The 12,743-nt window shown below is 45.6% G+C and overlaps 1 protein-coding gene across 5 annotated transcripts in view; it reads left to right on the plus strand.

Annotated features, from left to right (window-relative positions):
• The first annotated feature begins 1,567 nt into the window (after nt 1-1,567).
• The window catches only part of LOC137432837 (uncharacterized), a 42,221-nt gene continuing 31,045 nt past the window's right edge, over nt 1,568-12,743 (plus strand). For 2 of the 5 annotated variants that reach the window (XM_068125083.2, XM_068125082.2), the window contains exons 1-3: nt 1,568-1,713; nt 1,908-3,296; nt 7,094-7,276. In XM_068125083.2, coding sequence (XP_067981184.2) covers nt 1,665-1,713; nt 1,908-3,296; nt 7,094-7,276 — 1,621 coding nt within the window. In that variant the 5' untranslated portion in view covers nt 1,568-1,664. Of the gene's footprint in view, nt 1,823-1,907; nt 3,297-7,093; nt 7,277-12,743 lie in introns of all 5 variants that reach the window. The other 3 variants (XM_068125085.2, XM_068125084.2, XM_078783678.1) reach the window with 2 other exon arrangements.

Here is a 12,743-nt window from a genome sequence, read left to right on the forward strand (position 1 = left end):
ACCAAAGAAGAGGAAGCAGACACTGACCGACATAGCAAGAGCAACTCCAAGCTACGCAAAAGCGTATGTGGGTACAAAATTATTACGTACGCAAATTTGGCAAAAGTTGTCAGTGTGACCCCCTCTCTGATTACTCATATCTCCTCCAAAAGTTTCCTCTTATCTCTCCACCCCTCACTCCTGCTCCACATCTATTCACTCTTTTCTCAATCCTTCAATATAACAATAACACGACCTCTGATCCTCCCGTTCTCCCCTTAATTTTCCCACAATTTCTCATCCTCCCAACCACTCTCCACACATACATTCGAAATAACGAATTCCCCTCAATGCGGAAAGACACAAGCCATCCAAAAAGTGAACATCAGGGGGCAAATACCCTGCATTTCCCTTCCTGATCCGACTGGCAACCCTAATGTAATAGTGCATTTGCAATTGGAATGTGAATTTTTGTGCTGACTTACTCACATCAGTAGAATGTTTGAAATGATTCTTACTCGATAATGTGGCCAAAAGAAAGAAAGATCTGGCTCTTGAGCTAGCTCTGAACAAAATAGATGATCATGCGGTTTAAAAGGAAGTTTTTTAGAATATTTATATATGGAAAAGGCAAAGTTTAAAATATTTATACTTAAAAATATAGATTATGTAAAATAATTATATTTAAAAAAAATAAAATTTATATTAAAAATAAATAAAACAAAGATAAAAAAAAAATTTTTTGGGAATATTTACATAGAAAAGGCAAAGTTTAAAATATTTATACTTAAAAATATAGATTATGTAAAATAATTATATTTAAAAAAAAAAAAATTTATATTAAAAATAAATAAAACAAAGATTTAAAAAAAAAATTGTTTTGAATATTTACATAGAAAAGGCAAAGTTTAAGATATTTGTACTTAAAAATAAAGGTTATATAAAATAAATATAAAAAATAAACAACAAAGATAAAAATGAAAGATTTTTGGAATATTTATGTAGAAAAGGCAAAGTTTAAAATATTTGTGTTTAAAAATAAATATTAAAAGAAAACAAATATTATATTTCAAAAAATAAATATATATTTATATTAAAAATAAAGATTTTTAGAATATTTATGTAGAAAAGGCAAAGTTTAAAATATTTTTACTTCAAAATAAAGATTATATAAATTAAATATGAAATTTAAAAGAATTTTTATATTAAAAAGAAAATCAAATCAAGATAAAAATGAAAGATCTTTAGAATATTTATGTAGAAAAGGCAAAGTTTAAAATATTTGTACTTAAAAATAAAGATTATATAAAATAAATATTATATTTAAAAGAATTTTTATATTAAAAAGTAAATCACGTGAAGATAAAAAATTTAAGATTTTTGGAATATTTATGTAGAAAAGGCAAAGTTTAAAATATTTTTTAACTTCAAAACAAACCTTTTTGAACATCGAAATCATGTTCTTGCCTTGTATAAACCTTGGAACATTCCACGGTGCTGTCTCACCACATGGTCTTGAGGCTTCCCCTCCAACGCTCCACAATGGATTCAAGCTGCTGACGTCTGGCAAAGGAAACGGCGGCCTCCAAACACAGCAGCGGAAGGGTGGGGGCGTTTGAACATTTCGGTTCAACTGCCGAAAATGTGCATCCATCGCCAGCAAGCTCGCACGATCTGCCTGTAAAATGACACTGAGCCAAGCGACAGCCATCACACTCAGCCTGCTCCTCACAAGTAAGAGTGTCTTTGTGTGTGTCCGTCTTCCTCACCACGATTCAGTTACCCGGGACCCGAGGTCGGTGCTTGCAGTTTGTAACGGTTTTCCTGCTCGAAGTTACATAAGGTAGTTTGACTTTGCACTTCTTAATTGCGTAAGAATTGCTTTGAACAAGCAAGTTGAAGCAAGATCCTTTGTTGTCTGCACACAGGGCTCTGCCTGGCACTCAAGGTCAAAACAGCACCTGAGGCTCCACTTCTTGTCTGGGAAGGAGAAGCTCCGGTGCTCAGTTGCTATGTTGCTCTTGCGGGAGAGCCGCAGTGGACACGTGCTGTCCGGAGTCTCGGTCTTGGCCGCGACCGCTTGACTCGCGATATTCCCATAGACCGTGTGTGGTCTCCAAACAGTGGCGAGTCTTGGAGCTCACGCAAATTGGAAATACTCAATGGACGACCAACGTTTTTGCAAAAGCTCTTCGAGAATTCTGTAAGTGAAGACCGTTTTCATTTCCCAATCAGAAAGCAGACAGGCCATGATGTTCCACTAGATCCAAGTTTAGGTGGAGAAAACGATTTGGATTTGAGGACTTTAAATGACCTCTATCTCCTAAAACCCTCAACGGAGATAGGACAATCGGTTATCCAAAAGGTGCTTGGCCAAAATCACAGCACCTTTCCCGAGGAAGGGTCTGACTTCCACTCTGGGGAATTAAGACCACTCAACATTGAGGAACCTCAGGACTTTGGGGCAGCTGAAAGGCAGAAAAGCCCTGGAAGGTCAATCCCGACAAAGCATCATGGACTAGCGGGACGCAGAATAGCACTGTATCAACATTTGATGAGCAGATCTGCAGGTCGGATGAGGAGGAACGCAGCGTCTGCACAAAATGCCACCGACGGGATGAGTGATGATCCGACCGATCACCTTGATGCTTCCAACCGAGAAAAACTCAACTACAACTCGGATGTGACAGATCGGAATGCGTCGATGGAGATTGTTGATGAAGAAGATGATCTGAGCCACAACGTGAAAAACGGTTCTCAGACTCCAAATACCACCGAGGGATTTGTGGTCTCGGAAGGTAGATTGGGTAGTACTGTTAGACCACAGGATAAATTGATTACAATAAATCTTCGGGAGTTGCAAGATGAGGGTAACGTTCCTGGGCTAATAAATGGATCTGGGTTTGCAAGCAATTTCTCCAAAGAAGAACTGAGCAGTAAGAATCAAGGGTCTCAGCTGGTACAAACGACTGAAAAAATTCCAAGGGTAATAGAATCGCCACAAAATACCACGAGATCGGATGTCTCAACTTCCAATAGGAATGTTCGAAAGGGTCCAACAGCTTTTATTGTGCAATGGTTCTTGGTGACGAGCAACGGAGTGTCCAGGGAGATCGCTCGCAGGGATCGCCGAGGACAAGTGAAGGTTCTCAAGGAGTTCCGCAAGCGCTGGAATGTTGAGTGGGATTCCAGAAGACCTACTTTGTCATTGCTTCTTCCACGCTTACAGCTTCATGATGGAGGGACCTTTCGGTGTGCTGCCGTGCAGGGGTCGGCAAGAAAGGGTGTCAATGCTTCATCCGACGTTCATGTCAAAGGTTTGATAGATCTTTCACTTGTCTCCATTTGTTCCTTATGAAACCTCATTTTCAGTTTCAGTGATATTAAGAACAAGTTGACACTTAATTGGGGTATTTTTGATCTGATACCCTATATTGGATCTGATAACCTATTTTTGGATATGACACCCTATTTTTGCACCTGATACTTTATTTTTGGATCTCATATCCTTTTTTAAAACCTGATACCCTATTTTTGGGCTTGATACCCTATTTTTGGGTCTCATATCCTACTTTTGGATCTGATACCCTATTCTTGCATCTGATCCCCTATTTTTTTGGATCTGATGCCCTATTTTTGGATCTTATACCCTTTTTTGGATATGATACCCTATTTGTTGACCTGATACCCTATGTTTGGACTTGATACCATCTTTTTGGATCTTATAACCCAATTTTGGATCTGATACCCTATTTTTGGACTTGATATCTGTTTTTTGGATTTGATACCTTATTTTTGGATACAATCCCCTATTTTTTAACCTGATACCCTATTTTTGGACCTGATACCCTATTTTTGGATGATCCCCTATTTGTTGACCTGATACCATATGTTTGGATTTGATATCATCTTTTTGGATCTTATAACCCAATTTTGGATCTGATACACTATTTTTGGACCGGATACCCTACTTTTGGATATGATACCCTATTTTTGGACCTGATACCCTATTTTTGGATATGATACCCTATTTGTTGACCGGATACCCTGTGTTTGGACTTGATACTATCTTTTTTAATCTTATAATCCAATTTTGGATCTGATACCTTATTGTTGGACTTGATACCTGTTTTTTGAATTTCATACCTTATTTTTGGATATAATACCCTATTTTTGGACCTGATACCTTATTTTTCAATCTCATATCCTATTTTTTTACCTGATGCCTTATTTTTGGATCTCATATCCTATTTTTTAACTGGATACTCTATTTTTGGACCTGATACCCTATTTTTGGACCTGATACCATATTTTTGGACCTGATACCCTATTTTTGGACCTGATACCCTATTTGTGGACCTGATACCCTATTTTGTGGGCTCAACAATGAGGGATAGATCTGCACAATCTCGCATATGTACAAAATGGAAGAAATTTTTTTTAAACTCTGTAGCCCTCCTGTACTCCATTTACATCCCGAATCCCTCTCCTTCCAATGTGCGTCTTCCCCTTTTTCTCGTTCCTCCTCAAGTCTTACGTCTCCTACAACCCAACCACCCTTCCTTTCCTTCTTCCTTTTTTGTTATCCTTTCCCCATTCCTTACAATTTTATTTTATTACTTACCCAATTTCGCCATCCGTTTTCTCCCAAGTATAGAATATGTAAATGTCTCCCTATGTCAATGGAATGACCACAGCGATTGAATGGGTCCCATGTATTTATTAGTCCCCTAAACAGTGGGGACTATAGGTGTGCTGTCAGTCTGTCTGTCCATCCATCCCACCTGTGAGTTTTCAGACTTTGGTAGGGGACATGTATTGCAAAGCAATTGTCCCTCTTTTTATGTATGCAATCATGGTGGAATGATATACCCCCGCACCCTTCCTGTTACCTTTTATAATCTACACATGTGCTTTTTTTCTTTCCTTCCCCTTATTATTATTTTTTCCCAAACCTTTTTCCCTTCTTTTCCCACTCTCACATTCCTCTAACCTCCTCATATCATCCTCCTCTTTTCTCTTATTTTTCGGAATTTCGTTTTCCCCAATTTAGACCCCACCCAGTGTATGGCTCATTGGCATATGTCCCCTTCAATAATTGGGAATGTAATAAGGTGAGATTGATCCAGCACACCTGCATCCTGTAATAGACTCGTACATGACATTGGAACATGACCAGTGTAGCACTTCATGAGCTGGCAGGATAATACACTCACCTTCGATCTGTCCGGCATGGGTCCAAATCTCCATTCGAGCTATAAATGGTCACCTTGGTGTTTCAGGTGCAGGGTGGAAGAGGCATCGGTGTGTGTGCCGACCACACCTATCTACCAGTGCTGGTCGTTGGTGGTCATTGAAGGTCCCACTGCATCCTTCGTGAAGGGTAGGCGAGTTATCGCCAACACCCTGGTCAAATTCCAAACTCCTGCCACCTTCAGTCGAACGTCAGGACTGGCCATTAAGTTCGTGAAAGTGTAGGTTGGGGCAGCCAGTTCTTGAAAGAATTGGTCCAAAAACCTTCCCTATACATAAATCACATGCAAGACAGACATCATTTAGTAGACACCGATGTACAATAGTGCGAATTACAAGGGCATTAGCCAGACTATAGTCGAATACCTATGGAATGTGAGATTTGAACCTGTATTCTGAGGATCGGTTCAGACGACACTAAAATGTTCAGACGACGCTAAACGGTTCGGGCGACGCTAAAATGTTCAGACGACGCTAAACTGTTCGGACGACGCTAAACTGTTCGGATTACGCTTAACTGTTCGGACGATGCTAAACTGTTCGGACGACGCTAAACTGTTGGGACGACGCTAAACTGTTGGGACGACGCTAAACTGTTGGGACGACGCTAAACTGTTGGGACGACGCTAAACTGTTGGGACGACGCTAAACTGTTGGGACGACGCTAAACTGTTGGGACGACGCTAAACTGTTCGGGCAACGCTAAACTGTCCGGGCGACGCTAAACTGTTTGGACGACGCTAAACTGTTTGGACGACGCTAAACTGTTCGGACGACGCTAAACTGTTCGGACGACGCTAAACTGTTCGGACGACGGTAAAATGTTCGGACGACGCTAAAATGTTCGGACGACGCTAAAATGTTCGGACGACGCAAAACATTTCAGTCGACGCTAAACTGTTCGGACGACGCTAAAATGTTCGGACGATGCTAAACGGTTTGGACGACGCTAAACGGTTCGGGCGACGCTAAACGGTTCGGGCAAAGCTAAAGTGTTCGGACGACGCTAAACTGTTCGGACGACACTAAACTGTTCGGGCGACGCTAAACTGTCCGGGCGACGCTAAACGGTTCGGGCGACGCTAAACTGTTCGGACGACGCTAAACTGTTCGGACGACGCTAAACTGTTCGGACTACGCTAAAATGTTCGGACGACGCTAAACTGTTCGGCCGACGCTAAACTGTTTGGACGACGCTAAACTGTTTGGACGACGCTAAACGGTTCGATATTTGACTCACCTTTACGTCACATATGATGATGTTTGATGACCGTGTGTCAGGTGTGTGGATGGCTTCAACCAGGTATGACAGCTCGTGCGTGATCTGTTGGTCCATTATCAGTCGACCGTTTGGGTTACGGACACTTTGTACATAATTTTAGATCGTACCGTAATTAATTATTTAAGGGTAGATCTTGAAATGGAAACATTTTTGGAAGCTTATTTATTGAACTCACATGTTACTGGATGATTCTTCTTCTTCCGTATAACGCACAAGGCTGCGGGTTGACATCATTGGCTGAGGACGTGGCTTTGCCTTCGAGCAGGAATTTGTAATTTGTTCAGGTTTCCGGCGATAGCTTGCCTACTCTTTGGTAAGGATACCGTGGGATCTTTAACGTACAGTATATATACAAACTAATACCAGTGGAACAAAACACCCAGTTTAAGACTTTTAAAGATTGTTGAAAAGGTGTATAGGTAAAACAACTTATTTTAACGGTATCTGATATATACCTGCATATCTTTAGTCCTTTTGGATGATAATGCACGTACAGAAGTCATGGACATACAAGCTTAACTATTGGTTGTTGTTGTTGTTGTTGTTGTTGTTGTTGTTGTTGTTTTGTTGTTTTAACAGTTATACCACACCCAGCACCGATGACTACAAATCCTGTCGTCATGACAACCCCTGAGGTCAGCACCAGTGAACCATCTCAAAGTCCCACATTGAGCCAACCTGTGCTCAATTCGACTTCCTCCAAAGCTGTGGAGGTCGCTCCCTCACCTACGCTGTCACAAGGTATCCATCAACACCATGCAGGTAACCATTTACCTGCATCCGCACGGTAGGCCCAATTACACTGGGCAGTTTGACAAAGCATTTGAAAAATTTGCTACAGTCAGGGAAGAGTGAGCACGGTCGGGATTTGAACCTACAATCACTAAATTACAATGGAGCAGCTCATACGCTTGAGCTAACGCATAACCCATCCATCCATCCAACCAAAGCTTCCTTAAAGGTGTTACTACTCGCTGGGTCTGTTTTCGTTTTATCTCGACAGTTATCGAAGGCTCATGGTCATGCAGGTGCTTAAATCACAGGTAGGACCAGGACATTGGTCGACCTCAGAATACTTTTACATGAACTAGAGAGTTCATAAAACATCTTACCCCGCACAGTCTTGAGAGAAAGGACATGGGAAGGATCTTTTCAACTTTTACTTTGCGTTTCCGAGCATTATCAATATTTCCAACGAGCCGTCTTTCTGTCTGAATCTCGATATTCCCCCTCTGGAGTGCGTGAGCACAAAATTTGATTGGTCGACATGGCGTAATATTTTGTCGAACTACTACTAAACTGGAGGGGTTTTTTTGGAAGCGGAAAAAGGCGATTTGTGTTGTACAGTGTTCAAATATATAATTCAATGAAAATAAAGTAGGGATTTTAACCGATGTAGGAAAAAGAAAACTTTTGAAAAACAAATCCTGAAAATAAAAAAGTTTACTGCCATTGATGCACCGTCTTTTACACCACCTTATTTAAAACGTTGATTTAGTTATTCCTGCCTGTTGTTTGTGTCCGTTATGACATCCGTAAAAGTTTCTGTTTGGAATGATTTTCTATGTTATTTGTCTGCCAGACAATTATACCTTACTCCTCTGTGCGCATGCGCGTTCGGGATGAGATTCCATACAATGTGTCAAATTCAGAGACAAAGTACTGCTAAACCGTGTTCCGATTTGTGCTCTACAGTTTCAAAATACAACATTCAATTGAAAATGTTTTTTTTTTTTGTATACAAGATCGAGGCTCGTGTAAGAGCTAACATTAAAGACAAACAAGTACAAAAAGTTTTAATTAAAACAAAAGCCGCGTCGATGTTACACAATGCCTAGATGCAGCTGTGCCTATAACGTCGATGTTATAGGCACAGGACATTCCTATTGATTCGATTACTTGATGTTATTTTTGTGCAAAGTGAAAATATATCTCGGCAATTTCCCGTGTGTGGCGACGAATTTTTAATATATCTCGGCATTTTCCCGTCTGTTATTTCAGGCGGTGTATGACTGACCATGCCGCGATTTAAAATATATATATCTCGGCAATTTCCCGTGTGTGGCGACACGTGAACGAAGCTATGCTCCTCTCTCCACATTATTGTGACGACGTATAAATTAAATATTTCATCGTGACGATTGTCATCAAATGGACGAATTTTTAATATATCTCGGCATTTTCCCGTCTGTTATTTCGGGCGGTGTATGACTGACCATGCCGTGATTTAAACAAAATATATATATCTCGGCATTTTCCCGTCTCTTATTTCGGGCGGTGTATGACTGACCATGCCGCGATTTTAAAAAAATATATCTCAATGGACTTGAAGTTACAGGCCTTTGAGAATTCATTTCGTTCTATAAAGGGCAACTTTCATCGGATTTTCTTCGTTTTTTTTCAACCGAGTCTAAAACGATGTTAGCGACTGTGAAAAATGAAATGATATATCGAATTTGATTTGAAATAAAACTGTGTGAGAGAGGAAGACACCACGGGCCTACAAAACAGGCCTCAAAGCTATGCGAGTTAATAAAATGGTGGATATTTGTTTATATGAAGGCTCTCCCAGAATGGGTGGAGCTATGGTTCCCAGAATGGGTGGAGCTTTGAGGTTTTGTCTTCTCTGCAAGAACAAGAAGAAGAAGAACAACAACAACAACAGCAGAGGGCACTCTATGAGCAGCGTCTGCGACGCGGCTAGAAACAAAAGTTCCTCGACCATAGACCGACGTCTGTAGACAGGCAAAGACTTACGGTATATATACCTGGGTTCGCAGCATCATATGAGGGTTCAGTTGGGAACACTAACAGGCCATTCTTTTCCCCACAACTGTATACTTCCGAAAGTGAATGGTCACGGCCAGTACGTTGTCCCATCGTTTCCTTGTTCCTTTCTACTGTTTAAGTAGAGCTGTCCGCAGTATAACCATACGGTGCGGTTCGTGCCATGGAGGATTTGGCCCGTGCATGGCTCTTACATATCTCGATGCTAATTGCTAAACGACAAACCAAACAAATTGGACGACTTATTCACTACAGGGACTCTGCTGTGTTTACCGCAGAAAGGAAAAAGGTAATTAGTAGATGATGGGGAGGGAATGTTAAAAACAAGACCGAAAGTCTAACAGCGGCGTAGCCGGGCTTGTTTGTTTGATATTTTCGTTGAAGAGGATAGTATGACCTGTGTGGAGACACCAATCAACAGATAATGTAAGTATTGAAGGAGCTGGGGCTCCCACGTCGATCGGAAGAATGGACGCGACAAAAAGCTGGAATTCATCCGAGTTGCTTTAATCAAATCAAACACTCAGGCACTCTGAAAACCCGTTTATCGGGCAGCAATATATGTCTATTATCCCGGGGGGTTTGCCCAGGCCCGGCGCCAGGGGGCGTGGCCCAGCGTCCTGGCTGCGGCCTGGCAAGTTGAGGGCGAGCCTGCCCGGGCGTCCTGGACGAGCCCGGCATGGTGATCGCTCCGCGTCCTTGATAGGTGCAAGGCGATTGTGAAAACCCAGCGGCAGTCGCTACAGTATTAAAATATTTTGAAGTACTCTAAGTCTCTAAGCTGTCTGTCATCATAGAAGTGACGAGATTGCATTGAGACACTGGTTTATATTCTATGTGTTGGTGAGTTAGTCAACACTATCAAAGTGACCTCACACCATCCCGACACACACCAATGTGTGTGTTACGGAATGAGGTGTTTTACGGCAGCCGGAGTGCAAATCCTGCCACCAACCTCCTTGAGAGAGGACCCAGTGAGTTGGTACTTATTTTGCCCACCTCGGAAGGATGACAGGCTGAGTCAACACCACCTGGTGTTAATTCAACAACTGACCTGGATTACAAACTCAGGACCCAAGGATCCCAAGCCCTCCACCCTAACCGCTGTAAACACAGGAACCAAACATCCCGTAATCAAAGTTTTAATTATATATGATCTGGGGGGCGTGCACACCCCTACCAGACTCCCATCATATATCATCACCCTGTTGTCATAATTTCAGTTCCCCCAATCATCAAGTGTGATAATTTGCCCCAACCAGGTATATAGAAGGAGCTGCGCTCCAACGCGAGTCGAAAGAATTGACGCGACCAAAGACGGAATTCATCCGAGTTGCTTTATTGAAACAAAACAGCTCAGGTATTCTGACAAACCCGTTTATCGGGCAGCAATATATATACACATTTATGCCAGGGCGTTTGCCCGGGAAAACCGAGACTGGGCATGCCCGGGTGTCAAGGGCGAGTCCTGGAAAGGCGAGTCTGGACATGCCCGGGCGTCCTGGACGCGGCCTGGCAAGTCGAGGCTGGGCGTGCCCAAGCGCTCTGGGCGAGCCCTGGAAAGGCGAGAGCGGGCATGCCCGGGAAAGACGAGACCGGGTGTGCCCGGGAGGTTTCGGGCGTGCCCGGGAACAGCGAGTCCGGGCATGCCCAGGAGAGGCGCGTCTGGGCCCGTCCGGACGAGACCGGCATGGCGATCGCGCCCTGGCCGCGTCCTGGCAGGTGCAAGGCGATTGTGTACATTCAGCGGGAACCGCTACACACGCCCCTCCAGAATCGACCTGCACCGGCAGGGTCAATTTAAGGGGGGTCCGGATGACATGGCCGAAGTGACCCCTGGAGGGTCGTGGGGGGGGGGGGGGTCCAATCCGGTGGTGGGTGGTCAAGCGGGGGGAACTGTGGACGGGGGGCGGCCTCGCCGCGGAGAAAGGGCCAACCGTGGTGGTCGGTCGACGTCCACGTGCGCCGGTTTGAGGCGGTCCACAGAGATCCGGTCCGACCGGCCGCCGACGTCGACGACGAAGGACTTGTCGCCCCGTCGCAGGACCTGGAAGGGCCTGTCGTACGGCGGCCGAAGTGGCCCCCGGTGCGCGTCATGACGCACAAAGACGTACTCCGCTGTGCGAAGCGCCGGGGGGACGTAGGACTGGGGGCCACCGTGGCGGGACGTTGGCAAATCGTCGGGCGGCCTCCTGGAAGTCCGAGCGCTGGTGTGCGGCGGACCAGGGACTGGTAGCGTCGGGCACGAACTCGCCCGGGACGCGGAGCGGCTGGCCGTAGACGAGCTCGGCGGCGGACGCCCGGAGGTCCTCCTTGGGGGCCGTGCGGAGGCCCAAAAGGACCCACGGCAGCCGGTCGGTCCAACTGTCGTCCTGAAGGCCGGCCATGAGTGCGGCCTTCATGGAGCGGTGAAACTGCTCGCACAACCCGTTGGCTTGGGGGTGGTAGGCTGTGGTGCGGTGCAGCGTGACCCCCAACGAGCGGGCGACCGCGCCCCAAAGTTTGGACGTGAACTGTGGGCCGCGGTCGGACGAGATGTCCGCCGGTGCGCCGAAGCGTGCGACCCAGGTGGCGATGAACGCCTGCGCCACGTCGGCGGTGGTGGTGGAGGTGAGGGGAACGGCCTCCGGCCACCTGGTGGTCCTGTCCACCATGGTGAGCAGGTGGGTGAACCCCCGCGATGGGGGCAGGGGACCCACCAGGTCCACGTGGACGTGGTCGAAACGCCGTGCCGGCACGGTGAAAGGTGCTAGCGGGGCCTGGGTGTGGCGGTGGACCTTGGCCCGCTGGCAGGTCGTGCAGGCGTTGGCCCAGTCGCGGACGTTCCGTCGAAGGCCGTGCCAGACGAAACGCGCCGACACCAGCTTCTGAGAAGCTTTCCGGCCCGGGTGAGAAAGGCCGTGGATGGAGGCGAAGATGCGGCGCTGCCAGGAAACGGGCACGATGGGGCGAGGCTGGCCCTGGGACACGTCGCAGAGCAGGACGGTGCCCGCGAAGGGGATGTCGGCCAGGCGGAGGCCCGTGTCCACCGCCCGGAGGGCCTGCACCGAGGTGTCGGTGGTCTGGTCGGCCGCCATGAGCGCGAAGTCCACGCCGAGGTGGACCGCGTTCGCGCTGGCCCGAGAAAGACAGTCGGCCACGGCGTTGTCTTTGCCGGCGACGTGCCGGATGTCCGTGGTGAATTCCGACACGGCGGAGAGGTGGCGCTGCTGGCGGGCCGACCACGGCTCCGTGACTTTGGCCATCGCGTAGACCAGCGTTTCTCAACCGGGGGCCCACGAGCGGACGCCGAAAAACTGCGATTCAGAATGCAGAAGCTTGTAATGTACAATTAAGGTGACGAGTCTCCGGTCATAGTGTCAAAGTAAAAAGGGTAGATGAGTTTAACCTTCTCTAAAAAAGGGTAGATGAGTTTCTCTCCATCTCTTTCTGCTTCTTTACA

This window comes from Myxine glutinosa, chromosome 8 (genome assembly GCF_964187855.1).
Source record: "Myxine glutinosa chromosome 8, kmMyxGlut1.1, whole genome shotgun sequence".
NCBI lineage: Eukaryota > Metazoa > Chordata > Myxini > Myxiniformes > Myxinidae > Myxine > Myxine glutinosa.